The sequence below is a fragment of the Kogia breviceps genome, chromosome 5, assembly GCF_026419965.1.
Source record: "Kogia breviceps isolate mKogBre1 chromosome 5, mKogBre1 haplotype 1, whole genome shotgun sequence".
Classification (NCBI taxonomy): Eukaryota; Metazoa; Chordata; class Mammalia; order Artiodactyla; family Physeteridae; genus Kogia; species Kogia breviceps.
The window spans coordinates 92,303,942-92,328,620 of NC_081314.1; the positions used below are offsets into that span (position 1 = coordinate 92,303,942).

The 24,679-nt window shown below is 41.5% G+C and overlaps 1 protein-coding gene across 2 annotated transcripts in view; it reads right to left on the reverse strand.

Annotated features, from left to right (window-relative positions):
• The window catches only part of PLCXD2 (phosphatidylinositol specific phospholipase C X domain containing 2), a 49,198-nt gene extending 38,641 nt beyond the window's left edge, over positions 1 to 10,557 (reverse strand). The window contains exon 1 of one of the 2 annotated variants that reach the window (XM_059064181.2): positions 9,817 to 10,557. In XM_059064181.2, the coding sequence (XP_058920164.1) occupies positions 9,817 to 9,976 (160 nt within the window). In that variant the 5' untranslated portion in view covers positions 9,977 to 10,557. The remainder of the gene's footprint in view (positions 1 to 9,816) is intronic. The other variant, XM_067034692.1, reaches the window with a different exon arrangement.
• Positions 10,558 to 24,679: the final 14,122 nt, after the last annotated feature.

Here is a 24,679-nt window from a genome sequence, read left to right on the forward strand (position 1 = left end):
TACTATGCTTTCTCCCAATTCTGTAATGTCCCACGGGTACCTCAAACTCAGCACGCTCCAAACTAAGCATATCTGTTTCCTTCCATCACCCCTAAAACTGCTCCTTCTCCTGTATCCCTATTTCTGGGAATGCCATCCCCCTCCTCCCAGTTACCCAAGACAGTTATACCTTCTCTTTTACCCTCCAATGAGTTGCCAAGTCCCGCTGGTACTTCCTCCTATATATCTCCTGTGTCTGTCCCTTTTCCTTTATCCACACTGTCACTATCTTCCTCTGGTCAGTATCATCTCCCACCTGGATGACCTCATCAGCTACCTAAGTGGTCTCCTTGGTTACAGTACTTCCCAACTCAAATACCTTTTGTGGACTGCAGCCAGAGTGATCTTTCAAAACACAAAGCTGCTCTGTCATTCATCTGTTTAACACCCTTCCCTCACCTGTTAAGGTAAAGCTAAATCACTTTAACATGGCTTATGAGACCTCTCAGTATCTGCCACTTTACTCCTTGCCCCCTCCTCCTTGTTTATGGTCAATAAACTACAATGAACCATTTGGGTTTGTTAAATGGGCCATTTTCTCTCTTCAAGGTCTTCACCCAGATTGTCTCCTTTCCTAGGACACTCCTAGCCTTGCTGCTCTTATCCTGGGGGCTAGTTCCTATGTATACTTCAGACTACAGTATATTCATTACTTCCTCCTGGGGGCCTCCCTGGACTCCCAAGTCTTCTTAAGATATCCTTGCTATAGGCTTCTTCCACCAGTAATCTCTACCTCTCATCTTACATAGCATATTGTATTATGACTGTTGGATTAAATGTCCATTTCTCCAACTAGACTGTAAGCTTTTGAAGGCAGGAAACATGTCTGTATTGACCATCACTGAATCACCAGTGCCCAGGAGAGATCCTGGCATATGGAAGGTAATCAACAAATATATATTCAACAGAATGAAAGAAATAATGAATTTCTTATATTATCCCTCAGCCTCCCTAATAACTGATGGGTCATTTTGTTTCTCCTCACCCTCATGCAATTGTTTTAGGGCTTTTAATCCATTCCTGACCAAGTCTTTCAGTGGCTGCTTTTTGCCTTTGGGATAACATTCAATGTTTAATCTTGGCATGATACATAAGGCTCATTAGCCTACTTTCCCAGCTTTATCTCCATTACTTTCTTTAAATGAAATTGATGCTTGGGTTTCCTCAAGGAAACCCTATCTCTCAGTCCTTGGTACTTCTGAATTGTGTCACTCTTCTCTCTACCTGTAGCACCTGGATATTTACTAACTGCTCTTTATGATTCAACCCAAGGGTCATCTCCTCTTGGAAGTCCAATCTACCAAGCTTTCCTCCTCCTACCAGTAATGGAATAGGTACTGCTTTTCTAAGTGTTATTGCACCCTATGCATTTTTCTCCATGGTGTTTGAATTTTGGCTTTCCTCTAAGATCAGAACTTCATGAAGAGCAGGAAGAAGAATCTTATTTATCTCCATATTCACCTAATTTAACACAGCACCTTACACAAAAGGGCACTCGATAAGTATCCTTTGAATAACTACTTTCCCTTTAGATGAATACATTTCTGAAGTACAGGCAATGAGAACCAAAAGAAGCAAAAGAAGCAAGCAAGCACCAGTAATTTTTTTTAGCCAATCTGACACGACATGCACATATAATTCTTATGAGGATCTATATGGACACCTCCTGCCAGGACGATCACTTAAACTCAAACCCAGGGAGGGAGACAGGGACTCTGTCTTCACCTTTATCTGTTTGGCATGTTTTTTTCATCTGGCTTCAACTGTACTTTAAGAACATTGTTTTCAGTATATAAGCCTTCAAAGCGTACATGTTCATAAAATATTCCTCTCAGTCTGCCAGAGCCTAGGATTTCTCAGTCCCATCATTAATGCAGATGCCTTCACACTCCAAGACATTTGCATTATGAGGTACAACTGCTTCCTATTTTTTCTTTATTTAGATTTTATTAGGTCCGTACAGAGAAAAAAAAATACTGACAGACTATCCCCAGAGAAGACATAATACCTTCCAGCCAACAGTTCTAAAATAATTGGAAATTAATTTTTAAAACCCTGTTATTCTCTTAGAAAATGTCAACTGCTTAGTAGACAATGAATCCAAAAAAGACTGCCGATCTTTCGTAGATAATACAAGCTAGACACCCCCCTGAGAGCAGTGCAGGCCTCTGTGGCCAAACCCATGTGATCTGGGAGCCCCCTAGAGATCTCCTAATGCTATCCTCCCAGGTACTGTTTGAGCCTCATGGGCATTCAGCAATATAACCCACATTCCTATAGATGTGAGAAAGTGGAAGGACTCCTACTTACCCACGTGTGTGTAAATACTCAGACAGATTTAGTCACAGTTTTCCTCCACCTAAGTTTGGTTCTTGACATGTGTTCAAATTCTTTTCACACACACAAATACACCCACCTATTACAATGTCCATAAATAATCCCTTCTCTACAGGCCTGGTTTGAAACTCTAATTAGGGTTAGTCAGCATTTACAAAGTGGTTTGTGCTTTTCCCAAAGGCAAAGTTACAGGAGCTAAAGCATGTCACCACTATTCCCTCTACTGTGCCTGCAGTTATAAGCTCTTAGAGGCTGCGAAGAGATGGGGAGCCAGCCTGTCACACAGGGTAGAGGTCAGGTCAGAGCACGTGTCAGAAACCAAATCCTCAGCCTCAGAAGCTCGTCTGAAACAGCAGCAATGCAGGTGACAGCGGCAGGCTCCTAGGATCTGAACCGTCAGTGGGCATGTCTTGCAGGATCTTTATAAAGGCGAAACAACAGCAGGCGGTAGAATTTGGGATCTCTTGAGGGTGAGGCTAAGGTCATGGCTCAGTGTGTGCGCATTTTGTGTGTGTGTGTGTTTGTGTGTATGTGTGGGTGATGCATATATCTGGAGGGACTATGAAGCTATTCCACGGCTGGGGAAGGCGTTATATATGTAAAAAGATTTGTTTAAAGGAAAGCATTTTGTAATATTCCTTCTCTTCATCTGGGAACAAAACGACTAGGTTAAGTGGGTAAGTGATGGGGCCAGGGGTAGAGCAGAAGCAAAGTTAGCAATATGGTCCTGTCACAGAGACTTAAATTTTTCCCAAAGGCTTTGGATGGCTGGAGGTGACAAAGTTTGACAGCTGAACTAGGGATGGGAGGACAAAGTAGCTAAAGAGGATTTTCTGGCTCTCTTGATCAGCTGCCCTCAGATTGCATTTAAGACTTATTTGGTACTCACATGCTGGGCAACCCCCCATGTAGCCTTCCCTTAACTCAAAGTCCCCTTGAGGGGATGACCATTCAAGTTATCCTGATCTGATCAGCCACATGGCTTAATTGGAAGGTCAGCTCCTTAACTAGACTGCAAATTACCTGAGGGTATAGACTGCATTTTACACCTCTGTTTTTGTTGTCCATTCCAGACACAGGCTTTCAATAAATGACCATCATGATTAATTTTTTTAAAAGACACATTATTTTGTGACAGACACTGTTCTTAGCGTGCAACATGAATTAATTTAATTCTCACACTAACCAAATGAGGTAGTGCCCTTATTATCTCTGTTTTACAGAGAACACTGAGGCACAGAGAGGTTAAGTAATTTGCCCAAGGTCACAGACTCAGTGAGGGGCTGAGTTGGGATTCAAAACCAGACAGTGTGGCTTTAGCATTAATACTCTAAACCGATCCATGATTCTGCTTCTTACAGACATGGGTGATCCCTGAGTTCCTTGTGGCTTTTGTGTGATTGGGGCAGGGAAAGGATCTCAGGAAGTGATGAACCTTCTTAGAAGAGAAACCTACTAATGCAAACACTAAATCATAGCCTCTTTTTATTCCTCACCATGACCACCCAGAGAAAAAAAAATGAAAAACAACAAAAACCTATTCCCGGGCTTCCCTGGTGGTGCAGTGGTTGAGAGTCCGCCTGCCGATGCAGGGGACACGGGTTCGTGCCCCGGTCTGGGAGGATCCCACATGCCGCGGAGCGGCTGGGCCCGTGAGCCGTGGCCGCTGAGCCTGCGCGTCCGGAGCCTGTGCTCTGCAGCGGGAGAGGCCACAACAGTGAGAGGCCCGCATACAGCAAAAAAAAAAAAAAAAAAAAAAAAAACCTATTCCCACTTAAGAAGCCATTTTGGTTCCGTGTGATTTTTTTCTTGATTGGGTCAGCCCTGGTAGATTTAGCTTGGTCCTTGGTTTTCCACAGCCTCAGATTCTGTAGGACAACAAGTCTCTTCTAGGGCCATCTCATGGCTCATGATATCCCCAAAGTGGAGCCTGCCTAAACTTCTTGTTCCAGAATGTATCTTGCACCCTTTTGGGTTCCCATCTCTGTGAGATGCACCTGATCCAATTTCCAGAAGCAGGATTTGAGTAACGATTTCCTATGTCCTGCCCCCGTAATGATTTTGTCTCCCTGTTACACATGTGGGGAGTGAGTGAGGGACCACAGGAGAAGAGCTATAGAAGTTGCCAAGTGGTCAAAGGCAGGACTGCATAGGAAAAGGATAGGATTCCAGAAAGGTGAAAAAGGAGAGAAGGGAATGTCATCAGCAAGATGAGAGCAGAGAACGCTCTGGGAATTGGAGAGCAGTGAGGAGGTCTGAGCAAGGGTTGGCACTGGAAAGCGAGAGGTCAGGATACAGGCCAGGTCAGTGGAAGGAAGGGGAACAAGAAATGAGAGCAGGCTGAGGCTGCAGCCAGACAGGAAACATGAGACGCTTACATTTGACAAGGGAAGAAGGAAGGCAGAAGGGATGCTGGGTGAAAGAACAGTTCCTAGGGCAGAAATGACACAGAGATCTGCTTCTGACCCTTCTGACCATCTTACTCCGCCTGAGAATTTCCATTTCTAATGGGGCTCAGTGATGAGTCCCATCTAGAGCTACGGGAAAATTATGCAAAAGATAACAAAAAATGGATTGGAAAATATTCCGAGTGTTTCATATGGCATTCCCAGAAGGAGAACCTAACCTATCTATTCAGTTTAGCTCTGATCACAATTGAAAATGATGGTGGCTGCAAGCCACTTTTCCAGCATACTTACTTTCCTGTTCCATGCACTAAAAGATCCACTCAGCAGTTACCAATGACAGAACTGCTACCCTGTACTGGGACTTAGGATTGTAAAGGGAACTAAGCCATGTTCTCTGTGAACAAGTTGTTCACAGACGATGTAGAAGACAGATGCCTAGAAATAAAAATGTGTGGAGACATGCAATGATAAAGATATTAACAAAGCATTACTGAGGGACAGCAGAGGTAATCCTCCAGCCATTTCCCCAATATATCTCCATTCCTTAGCTTAATTGGCTTATTTCAAGTGAAAAGCCCCCTTCCCAACCCTGACCCCCAGGCCACATTCCTTGAATTTTTTTTTTTTTTTTTTTTTTCTGTATGGGCCTCTCACTGCTGTGGCCTCTCCCGTTGCGGAGCACAGGCTCCGGACGCGCAGGCTCAGCGGCCATGGCTCACGGGTCAAGCCGCTCCGCGGCATGTGGGATCTTCCCGGACCGGGGCACGAACCCGTGTCCCCTGCATCGGCATACAGACTCTCAACCACTGCGCTACCAGGGAAGCCCCCTTGAAATTTTTGACCATTGTTCAAATCCCACGTCAAATGCCATTTTTTCAACAAAGTCGTTCCTATTCTTTTTTTTTTTTTTTGTGGTATGCGGGCCTCTCACTGTTGTGGCCTCTCTCATTGCGGAGCACAGGCTCGGGACGCGCAGGCTCAGTGGCCATGGCTCACGGGCCCAGCCGCTCTGCGGCATGTGGGATCTTCCCAGACCGGGGCACGAACCCGTGTCCCCTGCATCGGCAGGCAGATTCTCAACCACTGCGCCACCAGGGAAGGCCCGTTCCTATTCTTAAAAGCTGAAATTAATCCTTCCATTCTGTGTGTATCTGTAACACTTTATTTACATCTCTGATATTCACCCCAATTAGTTTTTTAAAATCGTGAATGGTGAAGATATGTATACACATATATATGTGTGTGTGTGTAAACCTCTCTATCACTAGGATGTAAGCTCATTTGACAGCTTGATCCACCTTTGGATCTCCCACAGGCCTGAGTATGGAGGTTTCTTAAAACGTACTCAGAGTCTGTTCGATTTGAACTACTCTACAGTCAATTTTAGGATGCTAAAGTGAGAAGACCTCGCTTCCTTCTGGCAATTGTGATTCCTTGATTGCACAAATGCCAAAAATAATTTCTCGTTCTGAAGAGGTATAAAAGAAATGACCTTCAGACAAAAATGACCCAATTATTCTTCTATGTTTAGAGGTGAATAGGCAAAAACCAAAAAAAACCCCTTCAAACTAATCAAAGAATTTTTAATTTGGAAAGGACTCTACATTTCATTTAATCCAATATCTTAATTACAAATGAGGAAACTAAGTCCTGAGAAATTCAGATACTTCTACAGTGTCACACAGCAGAATCAACAATATCAAATTTCCAGACCCTTACGTTCAAGGTTCTTTCCAATAAACCAAATAGTTTACCTTTGTTAAAAAGAAGGGAAAAACATGATTTTAAAAAAAGAGAGAAATAGCACTAAAATATACAGAGAAGAATTCATTGAAAAGCTGTATACATTATTAAAAACATTTTTTCTATCAGTCCCTTTGTCCATAAAGAAAACCATGCTTTCACTAACATCAGCAAAATTGTTTGTAGAGTTCAAAGCTTTAATTTTAAAATCTGACTTTTGCAGTTTCCAGATGTTTTTAACCTTAAGGTCTCCAATTATTCTACACAGTTGGCAGGGAGAATTGTTCTGAGGTTCCTCTCCAAGATATGCCAATATGTTTGGGTGACAGTGGTCATTAACAGGTGTTCTTAACAGTTGTGGAAGTGAAATAATACATCAAGGCTTTGTTGAGAGGTGCAAGTTCACACTTGCTCTCTCCCATCATGACTTAGGCAAATGCAGCAGATGCATTCAGATCTGACATAGTTTACTCCATCCCGGTTCTGCTATTAATGTCACACCCCCTGCCTTTTCCCTGCCCTTTCCCACATCACTCTTACCCTACTCCCACCCTGACAGAGCTGACCCAATATTATAGACGCCCTGGGGTGGCACATGCAAGCACACATGCACATACAGAATAGGTCTAAGCTCTAAATTTGAATTGAAAACTTACTGGATTCCAATTCCAAATAGGAATAACTTACTGGGTTCCAGTAGATATATAGGGATATATATATATATATATATATATATATATATATATATATATACACATATATGAAAATTATATATTTATATTACAGATATATAATATGTACACACATCTGTGTGTATATCTAGCTAGACAGTGATTTATAATTGCTCAGGCGAAAACCACCTAGTTTAAAAAATTCTTTCATTTGCTGCAGAGGATAGTCTGTAAAAACTGGTTTTCAGTTGGAGAATTCTCCCCCCTCCCCCCAGCTGCTCTGCACTTCCCAAGGCCTCCTTAGGGGCACAGGGACAGTGTGTGGGTTTTGGAGCCAGCTACATAGGGGCTTAAATATTAGTTCTGCTGTTTACTACTTGTGTGATCTTGAGAAAATTATTTAACCTCTCTGGACAATAATTTTCATATTTCTAAAATGAAGGTGTTACTACCCATCTTGGAGGTGTAAGGATTTGAGGTAATGTATGCCAGTGGGTGCTGCATGGGATTGTTCAGTAAATAATAGCTATTATGATGAAGGTGATGATGACGAGGAAGAGAGGAAGAGAGAGCAAGATGGTGGCCTTCACTTCCTGAATGCTGTCTGTATTTCAGAACCTCTCAATAAGTCTTGGCAGAACTCGACTACTAGTCCTTAGCAGGGGAATATTCAGCTTGAAGTAGAGAAGAGAGAGACAGTGGTGAGGCAGGGGTGCAGGGGTGGGGGAGGACGGGGAATGGCTGGCACTTAATATGTGATTTTCCTGTCTTGAGCTATATATATACATATACACACACACACACACACACACACACACACACACACTCATGTTCCTTCCGCTGCTGGGAAAAAGGCATTCATAGCAATGGGTGCCATATCTTTTGAGGAGTCAAGGACTTTTTTTTCTTCTTTTTTTTGCTTAAAAGGACTGGACTTCACAAAGCAGGGTGAACAAATTCCTGTGTTTCCACGATGGCTAACCACAGAATTTCCAGCAGGCCCCACTATCTACCAACTCTAGCAATTCTAGTAACCGGGAGATACCCTATAGATTGCAGAACAAATGCCCAGCTCCTTTCTGGAGTCACGGGGTCAAAGGGCACAGCCACACCACGGGCAGAGCTGCTGCTGTGGTTTGAACTGTCCAAAGTACAACAGGAAGGAGGAAGCCTCAGCCTACCCAGACATGCCCCAATGATAGAGCCATTTAGCACCTGCCTAAGATGCCATTCTGTTTGCAAACACATACTATTTGCTGTAGCACCTGACAAAACAATTCCATCAGAAAGACATATGACTCATGTTAAAAGACGCCTGTGCATCATTTCAGCGATGACGCCACAGGCGTCAATTAAACATGGAAAAGACCTGTTCTGAAGCATGACCATATGGCATTTCCCAAGGAGCTGTAGTCAATGGCTGATAAAACACAAGTGATCATAACTATAAAGAGATTTAGCAACCCTCTCCTTGCTCAAAAGCAACAAGAGCCCATGAGGACAATGAGCCTGGAAGACCTCCAAAAGAAGAGGCGACTAAGGAAAGGCTGCATCTGAAGCCAGCATGGCTCTTCCTCATGCATAGAAAGCAAAGACGTGGGGTTGCATGAGGTCATCTTGTCTGCCACCAAAAAGCAGACTGCTCCCAGGGATGGCTGGGAGTTTTTCTGGTAGTCTAGGGGTGAAGTCAATTGTTATGTCTACTGGTGAGAGAAAGGATTGGCAGTGGTCCATTCCCCTGCTCCTGGGAGTGCTTTCCAAGTATCAGAATCTAGGACTTTGCCCAGCACGTGAGACCAAGATCATGTAGTCCAAACCTCCTTCCCTAGAAACCAAGCTTTAAACAGCTTTTGAATGGAAGGAAGAGGACACACTTAACAAATCTAATGAGAGTGATGTCACAGTACAAAAGCCCCAGGAGAGAGAAAGTGGCTGGTGCAGAAGTGCTTTTCAAGGCTTCGGTTCTAGATCAGCCAGGCAGACACCTGTATATATATAGACAAAGCTTCAAACACCACCACCTCATCACACCTAATGACTGCTTGTGATGAGCACCTGTATTCTCAATTTCTGTCTTTTCCAACAACAATATGTGTCTTTATACTCAGTCTTAGTTCTGAACCTCTTCTTAAACGCTAATCTGTTTTTTGTTTCTCTGCTATGAAAGGTCAAATAAATGAGAAAGGAAATACTTTACAGTGTTAATGTTGATCCAGATCTACAATTGTTAATGACTTTTTACTCATTACCCTTGATCTCTCCTTTTTTATTTTGAGTGATTCAAGAAACGCACCCCTCACATACCCTGGCCCCAACATTGAGAAGGTAATGTTCTTAGAATCAGTCTATCAAGTAAAAACAAAACAAAACAAAAAGACCCAAACAAACAAAAAATGGCGCTTCCATTCTCGAGTCCCTTTTGCCAATGATGCAGCGTACTTAAATCTCTTTACAGCAGCTGCTTCAGTGTTAAGTTTTTAGTTAGAAATAAAAAAAGAGGTTTAGTTAAGGTCACTGACAATTATTTTCTCAGCACAATAGAAAAGCAGCCCAACCCATTAACAACACTAAAATGGCAGAAGCAAACACAGTGGGAACAAGTAAGAATAGAAGAATACCTGGGATTGCCAGATTGGAAAGGGGGACGTTGTGGAGGAGAGGAGGGAGCGAGGCCATCCAGTCAGCATTGCAGACCTCCAATGTCTTTGTCCCGCTGGGACTGGGGGAGCAGATGGTCCCCATCCTGAGTTTCCTCCTTACCTTCCTAACTGCTAGCATCCCTTTCTGTCAGTCAACTGCTCAGGCTCAGTCCGATGCCACTCACTCAGCGATCATAATTGCCCGGGCTCTCTAGCACTTCAGGGCCACCTTTGTCACACCAGTCTTGCCAAAAGGCCTTTCTGCCGGGGGAGACGGGGCAAAGACGTGGTTCCCTAGAGCCCAGCACCTGCAGCCCGCACCCTCTCCGGCCCAGCCGCTGTTCCCTTAATCTGCTTAGACTCGGCTCCGTTAAACTTCTTACGTTCCCCCTCTGGAGCCGGGGAAAGGTAGGCCCCTCGAGATAAATCTTACAGAAACTGAACGTCCTACGGGCAGCCACGCCCACAGCCACTCACACTACAGGTACCCACCCGGCGGACAGACACGCCGGTGGGTCTATATACACGTGAGCGCCCGGACGCACCATCCTCAGCCTGATTTACGCTTTTACGTCTGTCACTGGGCTGGCACATAAGCTGGGCCTGCCTGCTCTCCCTCCACCGGCTCCTCGCACAGGCTCCGCTGCCCTGTGGCTTCCAGAAGGCGCTCAGAAGTGTAACCCAGAAGGCGCTCAGAAGTGTAACCTGCGGCACCCGGACTCCCGGCGGCCCCGCCCCACACTGCCGGGCAGATTTGCCGGGAGACGCGGCTCGTGATTGGCCGCTGGCGGAGAGCGCTCCGATTGGCCCGCGCCCTCTGAGCGGCGCCCACCCCTCCGCTGCCCGGTCTCCCTCGCTCTGTTCCTCCGGCCTTCAAATGTGTAGACGGCTGCGGCTGCAGCCTGCACGCTTCGACCAGTCTGGTCTTGGATTGGACAAGTCTTTCCACTGGCCTTTCACAATGTCAGCACTCAGAGGTTAAATGCAACCATACGTTTCCTTCCTTCTTTCCCCTACACGCACGCACACACACACAATGACAATTACACAGAGAGTATTACATTTTCAATAAACCACATAGGCAGCAGAAATATGAGAGGTAAAGAGGCTGAGAGGCTGAGAAAGGTGCAGTATATCATATTTGGACGACAACATCAAGGACGGTTTGTGTTTCAACCATTACCTAATTAAGATTCTTGTACACACCACTTACTCCCATTTTACAGAGAAGGAAATAATGATACTTTGCATTTTTATTGTCTATTGTTTGGAACCTTCTTCCAAATTCTTTGCCCCATTTGCTCTTCAGAGTATCCCTATAAGGCAGTGGGGGTTGGTGGTATGACCCCCTTTTCATAGACGAAATCAAAGTTCGGCGGCCTTGTGGGAGCAGTTCAGGTGGTGGCACTATTTGGAAATCCCATTTTGGAATGAGATCCTCGAGCCCTGAGGCTTGTAGGCATAGAAACCCATTTCTCTGCTTTCTGCAGAGTTCCCTGCGCTTTCAAATGGTCCCTTTCCACGGTGTAAACTATAGGGTCTTTAATGATAAGAGAACTTTGCACATGGATAATCACAGAACACCTTGGCAAACAGGCAAATCAAGAAAAACACCCTGACCTGGACGGTGGAGCCCTGGAGGGCTTAAGGCCAGGCAGCGCCTCAGTGACTTAGGAGGGCTTACGGGAAAAGGAAGGAGCAGCCTGTGTGCCAAGAGAAGACTGACGGCTCGTGTACAGACAGACCCGCAGGTCCGCTGATACGGTCACCGAAAGGCCGCGCCTCATCTCCAAGGTAAGTACACAGCAGCAACGCAGCTACTTTTCTACACACATAACTCCTGTTGCATGGTGCCCTCTTTTGACATATTAAATTTCCTCTTCTGGGCTATTATTAACATTCATTTAAGCCTGCTTTTTCAGCCTTTTGAGCTGAGTAATATTACCAAAAGTTGTGTTTGTTTGTTTCCTGGAGGAGTATGCCTTGGTTAATAAAAAGAATGTCTACACTATTTATCATATAGCTTCTGATTCTTAAAGAGCACTACAGTGTAGTGCTGTACATATTGGGACTATGTCACTTAGCTGTTTGAGTCAATGAAATGCCCCCCTCACCCCCCCACAAATCACACTATGAAGGAATATCCCAAGATTTACTTTTGAAATGTCACCTTTCTGGGCTTCCCTTGAACTTAAAAAATTTTTTTTAAATCTCAACATAGAATTTTATGAAAGCCGCCTAAGGCAAACAAAAAGTGTTCTTTAAGCTTTACTGTGGAATGTTAATTTCAGTGACTTTTTTTTTCTTATTTTTCAGCTCTTAATGGAAGGAAGACACAGAATAAGAAAGCATTAAACATTAGACTTAGAGACATCATTGTGTGAGACCTTGAAAGCAAGAGAAGTGGAATGAGTTTACATGAGACGTTTTGCACGCCTGACAGCTTTCAGTCAAAACTACTTGGTTTGTCTAAGAAAACATTTCAAAAGAAGGCAGCACGCTCTCCATATAGTCTTGATTCAGTCCTGGAAGACATTTTTCAGGTGAAAACACAGCCTCTAGTGCAGTACTTGGCATATAGCAGGTGTTCTATAAATATTTGTTAGAAGGAGGGAGATGCTTGGTAAAACGTGCTCTGCTGGGTTCTAGGTAGTACCTTAGAGCAGTGCTTTCTAACCTTTAATGTGCAAAGCAACCAGATTCTGATTGCGTTGGTCTGAGATGGGCCTGAGATTCTGCATTTCTAACAAGATTCTAGCTGATGCTGATGCTCCTGGGTTCAGACCACACCTTGAGTAGCAAGGCCTTAGGAAATAGCTCACATTTGCTAGGTGGGAATGTGTATTGCGTTTTCACTCTCCTTTCCAAGGTTTTATAATATTTTTATATCACCAAGGTTTTATAATATTTTTATATTAAAATATTTTATAATATTTTAATATAAAAATATAAATTTTTTATTAAACATTTATTTTTTAATGAAAAAATAAATTTGCATTAAAATCCCAGCTAAGAATTTCTAAGTATTAGAGAATAATTTTTCTGTCACATAATGTAATGGAAACCAAATTAGGAGTGGGATGTTTATACTATGCCACAATTGCTTTGGGAAAACCCTATAATTTTAAAATAAAAATTAATATTTACAATTTGGATAGTTAATATTTTCTTACATACTATCTTATGAAATTTATCAAACGGAGAGGAAACTAAATTAATAGAAGGACTGAAATTTTAAAGCAAGTCAATTTTATTAGCAATTATCACCAAGGGAGTGTTTATCATACAAATCATTTTGATAGGTGCTAGGAATGGAAGAAAAGTTAAATAAAAGTTGGTATCTGATGAACCTCAGATGATGTATAATCCAGGAGAAAAGAGAATCAAATATGTGATTTAAAAAATGTAACATGAGGCTGAATGAAGGTATAATAGAGGTACATGTGGAGAACAATAAAGAGGTATATATTTGATGGGGGAAGGGCCACAGGATGCATTATTAGAGAAGGGGACATTCAAGTCAGGTCTGGAATTCTGAGAAAAGTTTCTGCAAGTGGAAAATGGGTGGAGGGTTTTGGCATTGGAAAGAGATTGTGTAGCTGAGAAAATGTAAGCAAAGCTATGACAATGAATGGGAGATGTGAGAAACAGAAAACACAAGAGTGGCAGCACGTGGGATATGTGGGAAATACAACTCATTTACTCTCACTGAACCATCACAAGAGCCCCATGAGTTAGCTACTATTCCTACCTCCATTTTACAAAGGACACTGAAGCTTAGAGGCTACATAACTCTGCCCAAGAGCTCATAGCTAGTTAGTGGCAGAGCTGTGACTCCAGTCTCTTGATCATTGTGCCAGTGGCTTCTCATTATATGTTACCCATCATTTTTGTAAACCTGGTAAAGGATGTTTATGATCAAAGTACATTAAAGAGTTTGGACCTTTTTTTTCCTATGGATAAAAAGGGCCATTGCAGATTTTTGAGAAGGGGAGTAAAATGATTGACATTGCATTTTAGGAAGACAACTCTGGCATAATGAAGAATTGTTGGAGAAATACAGTCTTTCAGGTAGATCACTGAAATCGGTTATCTAAGCAGGAAAAAAGTGAGAAAACATGCAGAAGCTCTGGCACACAGAGACTAAATGCATGGCCTTCTAAACTATGGTGCTTGCCTCTTCGTTCCCACTTCTTATCTCCAAGGATCTATGACTCTAGGGCCCAAGTGGACAGCCTGACTGTCTCTGGAATTATTTTCATCACTTGAAAGTCTCACCAAATTGTTCATCCATTTTTATTATATGCAACCAAACCTGTTTCTATGAGTACATCTACAAATTTTGTTTTCCTTTCTGGAAATGTTTTTCTCCATTACTTGATCAAGGACCTAATGATTTCCTGAAGAGGTGACTGCGGGCTTTACCCTTTCTCGGAGCCTACATTATATTCTGGAAATTTTTAAGATGGTTCATTTTCTTTGGAATCATTTCATAAATGAGTACTGATGGTCCCAGAGCAAGTCCCTAAACAGCTTTCCATCTGGACATGTCTGGTTGGCAGGGCAAGATGGCCTGGATTTCGCTTGACTGAAGGCACCCTCAAAGCTTCAGAGGAAACGCGCTGACTTAATGAGACTGAGGCTGGTCTGTCTCTGGCTCCACATCTAGGACCCTGTGCTGACATACCTCCCAGTCTGTGTGCTAGATGGGAAAGGAACAGACTTTGAATAGCATTAGAACCAGGCACGTGTTTGTTCCAGGGACATTGCCTGGAGATGAGAGAGTTTGTACGATGTTTTGAGTTCCATAGCGATGTCCCATTCACAATATTTTTTCCTGGCTGGAGGGTGCGGGGAGGGTGAGGAGCTGAAATGAGAAGCCAGATAAATGAAAGATGAGATGGGAGTGTAAGCCTGCTTTGTTTTGTGCCTCATAACAGCAGAGTTTATCTCTACTCATTCCCAACCCCCTTTCCCCAATTCAAGCCCCCCAAGCTATGTGATAAGGATCAGAGTAGAATGAGGAAATGTCACCAATATGGGTGGTGCTGGGAAACATGATGACAGCAGCAACAATGACCCTGCGGGAGAGTGACATCACTGTAGCAGCTCGGGCTATTCAGGAGCCTCCACGGAAAGGGAGGTCACCAAGCATAATGCCTTGTGTACACATATGATACACCTCAGACATTCCTGACATCAGGAATGAGTCAGGAGCTGGGGGTCAGTTATTTTATGGATTAGGGCTAGAGCCAGAGACCACGTGGTTGTGACCCAGACCCTGATCATACCCAGATGAGTGTCTTTTAAGAACCTGAGTAAGAAAGCAGCAGCAGCTTAAACAGGAAGTCCTCATATGTGGCATCACCCAGTATTTGTGGCCCACAACCGGGATTCTGTCATGAAACAGAATGAATGTAGCAGTAACAGCCCTAAGATTGTTCCTCCAGATGTGAAAGCTTGGTGATCAGGAAGATCCTCCAAGCTTCTCTGCCTTTTATAGCTATTAGACATCAAGTGTTTCTGGTATATTTAAAGATTTTCTTTAACAACACAGTGTCGCTATAATACTTTTGAGAGAAGGTAATGACAAGTGATGATTGTAAAATTAGTTTAGTGTACATTTATTCCTTCTAGCACACCATATTCCTGCACCCTCTTCTATTCCTCCTTCCCACTCACCCCTTTCACCAAAAAAAGGTAACAGAGAAGCTCCAGGCCTTTATTTTTCCACCTAGTCAGCTGCAAAGTGCCTGATTTAATATGTTATGGAGCCACCTTCTGGTAGTAAAGGCACACTTCACACAGACAGTAAGTTTCCCTTCCGTTACCCTAAAAAAAAAAAGTTTCCACATCCCCAGCACCAGTAGGAACAGCTGGGAGCTTATGTAAATACAGACTCCTGGGTCACACTCCAACCCTACTGAGTCAGATCCCCTGGGGGTGGCATCTTTTTTCTGTCTTTTAAAAAAAGGTCCCCGAGGGATTTTTATGTCCCACATGCTTTAGATCAAGACCTTGAAATGTCAATCAATCTCTCTTTAAAAAAAAAAAAAAGAATAGGTAGAATGGCAGTTCTTATCCATGTTGTGTATAAGTTTAAGCAATCAGAGAAAAATATGTCCGTTTAACTGGCAGGAACACGAACTGCTCACTTTACTTACCCCACCCCAAGGTTCTTGGAATTATGAGAGTGATATCAGCTGTTAGGAGAACGTGTATGTACTAGCATACATCTTCATAATTACTTGACCTTGCATCACAATTAGAATGACCTCTGTACATTTGTTATTCATTTAGCAAATAATGACCTGATTCTGCATTTCGGGTTGCTGAAACCAGTGGGAAATACCATGTTGCCACATCACCCAAGCAGTAAATAGCACGTTAATTCAGAGCAGATATTATCATTCTTTCCCAATTTTATTAAAATTACAAGTTTGCAGAAACAACTTCCACAAACGCAAATAATTCTTTTTTAAAAAACAAAGTAAATAAATTTCAAAGTAAATAAAAATAATGAATCGTTAGTGTTTTTCCCTTATCCACTCTCTCAATGTTAGGTTATAGTCAAAACCCTTAGTATGTTTCTTGGACCTTCAAGGATTTGGTTTCAAAGAGTTCTGATCTGCTTAAGTCTCTGCAGCTAAGTCCCCACCTCAGCCACATGTCTTGCTGCACCCTTCCTAAACTCTGCCCACAGCTCCTGCTTCCTTTTAGTAACAAAAGTAGAGAAAGTATAAAGTTTATCCCACACGTCCTTCTGTCAGAGTTAGGCATAATAATGAAGTAGGGAGGAAATAAGTACCTATGACTGGAAGCATCCAAGCTGAGTTTGGTAACAATAAGACAGTAAGGTGGTAGAAGCTTCGATGGAAGACTGAACTACGTAGCTTTACGGTCTTTCCAGCCATATTCTGTTTTTTCCCTCCACCAGCTGTAAAACTATACCTTTACACACTGAAGCCATTCTTTCCTCTCCTCTTTATTACAGTGATTTACTCAAATCTTTGACTTCTTTTGCTGGGCCTGGGATTACGGGAACATCTTTTCTATAAATATGGAACTGATATTCTAAAATCATGCTGCTACCAGCAAAAACTTGAGTTTTGGTTTCGGGAGTAGTTTTCTAATAAAGCCTTTATATTGGTTATACACTGTAGCCTCTGGGACAGCTCAAAATGTTCTCTACCCCCCTCCCCACGTTCAGCACCCAGGATGAGATGCTCCGACCTCAGGAAGCTAATCTCAGAAAACACTTAGTGAAGGGGCTTCCCTGGTGGCGCAGTGGTTGAGAATCCGCCTGCCGATGCAGGAGACACGGGTTCGTGCCCTGGTCCGGGAAGATCCCACATGCCGCGGAGCAACTAAGCCCGTGAGCCATGGCCGCTAGGCCTGCGTGTCCGGAGCCTGTGCTCCACAACGGGAGAGGCCACAACAGTGAGAGGCCCGCATACCGCAAAAAAAAAAAAAAAAAAAAAGAAAACACTTAGTGAAGTTCTCAGCATGGGGAGTGTGAATGGCCAAGATGGGAGTCACTTTGGTGCCTCCAACACCTCCACTCCACAGTGGTAGGACTGGTGTGTGTGTGGTCCTAGGGCAGAACTCCCCAAATCTCCACCTGAGATGCTCTAACCCTGGAGGAGGGTAAATTCACACTGCCCGGAGCCCCATATGGCAAGCACTTATCCTGGCATTTCTTTCAAGGTGCTTTTTTTTTACAAATTCATTTAAATTTTGTTGTATATACAGACAGCTCATACAACTCAATAACAAAAAAACAAACAACCAAATCAAAAGGTGGGCAGAAGACCTAAGAAGACATTCATCCAAAAAAAGACATACAGATGGACAATAGGCACATGAAAAGATGCTCACCATTGCTAATTACTGGAGAAATGCAAACCAAAACTACAGTGAGGTACCACCACACACTGGTCAAAATGGTCATCAGGAAAAAAAAAGTCTACAAATAACTAATGCTAGAGAGGGTGTGGAGGAAAGGGAACCCTCCTACACTGTTGGGGGGAATGTAAGTTGGTGCAGCCACTATGGAAAACAGTATGGAAATTCCTCAAAAAACTAAAAATAGAGTTGACATATGATCCAGCAATCCCACTCCTGGGCATATATCTGGAAAACCCCATAATTTGAAAAGATACATGCACCCCAGTGTTCACTGCAGCACTATTTACAATAGCCAAGACATGGAAGCAAACTAAATGCCACTGACAGATGAATGGATAAAGAAGATGTGGTACACATATACAGTGGAATACTACTCAGCCATAAAAATGAGTGACATAATGCCATTTGCAGCAACATGGATGGTCCTAGAGATTATTATATTAAGTGAAGTAAGTCAGAAGGAGAATGACAAATACCACTTGATATCACTTATATATGGAATCTAAAATATGATACAGATGAACTTATTTATGAAACAGAAACAGACTCAGACATAGAGAACAGACTTGTGGTTGAGGGCATTCCAGTCAACAAAGGAGTTCACAGCCTGCATTTCCTTAACTGCAAGTTTTGATTTGACCATTACACCAAAGCAACACAACAGACTAAAAAGTTTGGTCTCAGTAATATAGAATATCTTCAGATTATTTATTGAATAAACACACATTGCCCAAGCTGTTTACTAAAAATTTGGAGAGATGAATAAAGTTCTCTAGGAGAAGAAGAGGAAGTGATTACTGAGTCTTCTGCCTGGGGAGTCCCCAGTAGGAAGGCTGGCCGGGAGCTTGCATCCACCACTGCCCTGTGTGCGGGATCTTGCTGCAGGGATTGCTTTAACTGTGAACTGTTTCCACAATTTCTACTAAGGTGTCAACAGAAAACACTGCTGAAGGGTTTGAGTACGAGCTGCAGTTTCTTTCTTGGGTGAATTCTGGAGAGACAGCTTAGTCTCCTTTGATATAAAATAGTTTAATGGTGAGAGGAAAAGTTTACCCTGGAGTTTTGGGGAAATCAAAGGGCTCTCTTCATTTCCTTAAGAAAGAAAAATTGATTGACGTTTTGGTGTGTCCCAGCCAGTACCTAAGGCAGAATAAGTGAGGCCTAGAAATGAAACAAAAACAGTGAACTTGCAGGATTAATCCTCATTTATTTTCGCCTAAACTTTGAGATTAAATAACACTCAGGGACAGAGAAAGAAAACTCTTCCAAATAAACAATCTTTGCATCTTGTCATACTAAGGGCTGCAATGTTTAAGAAAATAGGCTGGTTTTGAGTCAATTAAGTAATATTTATTAGGGTCTTACTTAAGTACTTTTTTTCCCTTAAACTTTCTATTTGGAAATAATTTCAAACTTTGAAAAAGTTTGCAAAAAGAAGAGTAAAAAAAACCTCCACATAAGGGGGAAGGGTAAGCTGTGATGATGTGAGAGAGTGGCAGGGACATATACACACTACCAAATGTAAATTAGATAGCTAGTGGGAAGCTACAGCATAGCACAGGGAGTTCACCTCTGTACTTAGTGACCACCTAGAGGGGTGGGATAGGGAGGGTGGGAGGGAGGGTGACAAGAGGGAAGAGTTATGGGAACATATGTATATGTATAACTGATTCATTTTGTTGTAAAGGAGAAACTAACCCACTATTGTAAAACAGTTATACTCAAATAAAGATGTTAAAAAAAAAAAAAAAAAAAAAAAAAAAAAAAAAAAAAACCTCCACATATTGCCTTTACCTAGATTCATCTATTGTTAACACTTTTATCATCTGCTTTTCTCACTCTCTGCAAGTATACGTACATATGCATGCATGTATCTATGTGCGTATGTGTATTACATACACATGTGCACATACTCACTAGGAGTAAGTTATGTATACATCATGGCCATTTACCTTAAATACTTCAGTGTGCATTTCCTAAGAATAGGAATATTCTCTTACATAACCACAGCAGAGTTATCGATACTTTTTTATCTAGTCTTCTGCCCCTATTCTAGTTTTGTCAGCTCATCTGACAAATGTCAGATCAGATCTGCCAGATTTCCTTTGTAGCTTTAATCCCTCTCCAGTAAAGGATCCAGTCTAGAGCAAGATAGTGCAATTAACTGTCATGTCTTTTTAGCTTTCTTTAATCTGGAAGATTTTTAATTTTTTTTCCTTTTTTTTGCCTTTAGACATTCCTTATTTTGTCTATTTGATGTTACTTTGTGACTGGATTCAGTTTATTCATTCTCTGCCTTAATACTGCAAAGGGAATATTGTGTCCATCCGAGGGTATCACATCTGACGGAGCAGGATGTCCATTTGTCCCTCACAGATGTTAATTTTGACCACTTGGTTGAGTTGTTGTCTAATTTCTCCACTATATAATTACTGCTGCTTTTTCCCCCCTTGTAACTAATAAGCATACTTCAGGGAGACCATTAGAGACCATGCAAATATCCTGATTGTCATCAAAGTTTCCTCCTTATTTAGTATTTGTTGATGAATCTAGCCTGATTCAATCTTTACTATAATGATTACAGAATGATGACCTTCCAACTCCAGCACTTCTGTATTTACCAGTCAACTCCCAACATTCTACTGTACGCCAGAGCTCTCTCTTTTTCCTCTCCCCTTCCCTCCCTCCCTTCCTCCCTTCTCTCTCTCTCACTTTCTCTCTCTCAGTCTCTCTCCCTCTCCCTATGTATCTGTCATCTACTACCGGTACAGATTTATGAATTCTTACTATTTTTCAATGGCTTCTAATTCATCAGTATAATTCATTATATTAGTGCTTAAACTGCCCTAGATTTAGCCAGTAGGAGATGTCAAGCTGATTCGTGCATCCTTCTGACATACCCCCAGCATTTTTTGGAATATGTTCTTATTTTCTGACATAACAAGATATTCTAACATCAGACATTTCTCTGGAAAGTTCTGATTCCTTTTAGCATGAAATTATATTAGTGAACAAGATACTAGTGCCAGTTGTGCTTGCTACTGGAATATCTTTGCTTCTTGGTCCATCCAAAAGACAGATCTGGGAAAAACAGGTATGTATATATACATACAACACACACACACATGCAATTGAAATTACCACCACCAATAGGGACAGATGGATATATTATATAAATTATATTTATATAAATATAATTTTTTCCTTATCTTTCCTTCTTTCTTACACAAAGGTAGCATATTATATACTCTTTGCATTTTGCTTTTTTCCCTTAACACTATCTCCTGGAAATCACTCCATATTAGTCAATAGAGATTTTCTTCTTTCTTGTTTTTACCGCTGTACAGTTTCCATTTTGTGTATTTAGTATAGTTTATTCAATCAATTTCCTATGTTTGGACTTTAGTTTTTAGTACTTGGTTAGTTTTTAGTACTTGGGAATTACAAATAATGCTGCCAAGAAGAACCTTGTGCATATACACTTTGATATTGTTGGAAGGGAGCTTCAGGGCAAATTCCTGAAGAGGAATTGCTACGTCAAAGAATAAATTAATATGTAGTTTTGTTTGATATTGTCAGTTCCTTTCCACAGTGGTTGTACCATTTTGCATTCCCTTCAGCAACATAGGAAAGAGCCTGTTTCCCCATAGCCTTGACAACAGAGCATGCTGTCAACTTTTCAAATTCTTGACAAGTGATTGGGGAAGAAATAATATCTCAATGAATTTTAAATTTGCATTCCTTTTAATATGAATGAATTTGAAATTTTTTCAAGTGTTTAAGTGTTATTTTCAGATCTTTTTTGTGAATCATTGGTATCATATCTTTGGCCCATTTTTCCACAGAATTTTTCAGCTTTTTTATCCTCAACATTTGTAAGTTCTTTATCAATTTGTAAATTCTTTATCACCCTTTATTCGTCATATATGTTGTGAATACTTTTACCTAGTTTATCATTTGCCTTTTCACTCTGCTTTCTTTTTTCCATGCAAATTGTTTTTATTTTTAAGTAGTCAGATTTATCCATCTTTCCTTTCATTACATCTGGATATATATGTATATTTGTATAGTTATAGTTGTAGTAATTGCCATTGTATGTATATAACTATAATATAGTATATATTATGGCACATGTCTTTTGTATATATTCTATAGTATATGTGTGTATATATATAACTCTATAGTTATAATATCTATACACTATAACAATAGTGTATATATGTACATAAATATAGATATAGCTATATATAGATAGATATAGATATGCACACACATATTATGTATATATGGAGCTAGGGAAATATCCCATTTTCTCAAGAGTTTTTATTAAAAATGGGTGCTGAATTTTGCCAATGGCTTTTAAAACATTTATGGAAATTAATCCTATACCTTTCCTCCTAAACTCTATTTATATGGTAAATTAATTTAAGAGATTTTTCTATTAGTAAGCCCTCCTTGCATTCCTGGTATAATCCTTAGGTAAGGTTTCAAGTTCCATCACTATGTCTTAGATGTCAAGGTCTCTACTGAAGTGCCTTTGCTCTATTGATGCCCTCTCTCTGAAGCCTTTTAAAAATATTTCTCACACTCTGTCCCTGAAATGATACCCTCTTCTTTATTCTTTTCACTTCTTTGTACATACTTTTAGTTTCAGACATATCACTCTGTACTGTATTTATTTGTTTAGAATCTGTTTCTCCCATTAAACTCTACACTCACTGAAGGCATGAAGTGGTTCTAAGAACTTTTTTATATCAGTTTCTTGAGTGTGAACTCTACAGACCCTAAACTGGCCATTCAAAAGAGGTACTCAGGGGACTTCCCTGGTGGTGCAGTGGTTGAGAATCTGCCTGCCAATACAGGGGACACGGGTTCAATCCCTGGTCAGGGAAGATCCCACATGCCGCAGAGCAACTAAGCCCGTGCACCACAACTACTGAAGCCCGCGCACCTAGAGCCGGTGCTCCGCCAACAAGAGAAGCCACCGCAATCAGAAGCCCGCGCACGGCAATGAAGACCCAATGCAGCCAAAAAAAAAAAAAAAAGAAAAAAAAAAAAGGTACTTAGGAGTAGTGTTTGTCACACTTTTCCATTAACTAGCAGCAGAAATTAAAATAAATTCCTATTTATAATTATGTCAGGTTCAGATCTATTAGGCATTAAAGCATGTCCATTTGAATCAGGGCAACAGCTTTATGTACAAGAAAAATCCAACGCAACCCAATTACTTATGAGAGTGGAATTATGCTGATCCCAAACCAGTGGTACAAAAACGGTTCTACCACAGATAAAATTCTCAAATCCCCACTTCTCTTCCCATTCAGCATTATCGTGTATTTATGTCTTCACAAGAGAAAGCGCAGAACAGAGAGGTTAACATTTTTAAAAAGTAGATTTTATTTTTTAAGATAACTTTTAGGTTCACAGCAAAATTGAGTGGAAAATACAGAATTCCCATATTCTCCCTGCCCCACCCCACAGTCTCCCTCACTATCAACATCCTGTGCCAGAGTAGTATATTTGTTACAATCAAGGAAGCTACAGACATATTATTATTACCCGAAGTCCAAACTTTACATTAAGTTTCACCCTTGATGTACCTTTCATGGGTTTTGACAAATGTATAATGGCACGAATCTGCCATTATGGTATAATCAGTACAGTTTCACATGTCTAAGAAATGTTAACTCTCTACGTGGTTCTCAGGTCCACCAGCAAATTTCTCTTCACAATTCATGTAACTGTTTTTCCGTCCACTCCACCCTGCCTTCCCAGAACCTCTGAGTATTTTCTAGCAATAGCTGAATGGCTTTAACACTGTGATCAGTTTAGTTTGGCGGTATGACTTTTTTGGACAGTAAATGGGGAGTCGTCTGACGGAACTCAGGGCAAATGCAGGCACATTCCTGTCATTTACCAAGGGTAGCTGGATGCGGCCCCCTCCATGTTCTCTTCTTTATGTTGTGATCTTGGGTTTGTTACTCTTCCCCCTTGTTTTCCTCAGTATCCCTCCTTAGAATCACAATCTCACAGAGCCTTTGAGCTAACATGAGGAATCTGAGTGAGCAAACCAGATAAAGAATGTAACCGAGGTTAGGAGGGTACAAAGATGTCGGCTGGGGAGAAACATTTAGATTCTGTTGTTCTCATTCCTTTGTTAATTTGCACCCAGCTAATGTCTAGACCCATCACAGAAGCACTAGACAGGGTTTAAGAGTAATTTCAAAAGTGTTCCTTGGTCCTGACCTTGCCTAAGTTCGTATTTGCTTGCTCTCTGGTTACAACTTCCTGGCTGGAGCATGCAGCCTTGCTAGTAGTCACAGAACCCAGTGGGGAAAAAAAACCCTTTGCCAGAGCTGAGAAATAAAATGCTCTGTTCCCACCATTTCACCATGTGTTTCTGGCTGGAACTTCAGCTCATTTCTGCCAGTTAATGTCTTTTTCTCTCAAGAGGGTAACTTTCACTCGCCATTTCAGCTGTCTCTGCTGGACACTCAAGCTTCAGTTGGTTGACATAGCCATGACTACTGTTGTCAAAAACTCAGGCTATGTCCATCATCTCTCAAAGAACAAAGTTTCTGTGTTTCTGAAGATGCAGCCTTCAAGTTCAAGCCAAAGCCATTCTCCTAAATCAGGGTGCCAAGGAGGCTGCCTTCGAAAACCTCTGCCCTTGCTCAGAGCCTCTGAGACAATGTCCTTTCCACTATCTCTGGGCTTGGTTAGTTTCTTTAAACTTTCTTTCCAGCTTCTGATCTTGATTAGTTTCTTTTCTCTTTTCATTTCCTGGTCTTTTTTTTTTTGGCATACTTTCCTGGCCATCCCACCCCAGGGGTCAATTATTTCTGCTTTTCTTTGTTTTCTGTCAACAATTTTTGGAATATACTACCTGGGCATTTAAAAAAATCAATATTTACTTAAGTGCACACAAAACAGC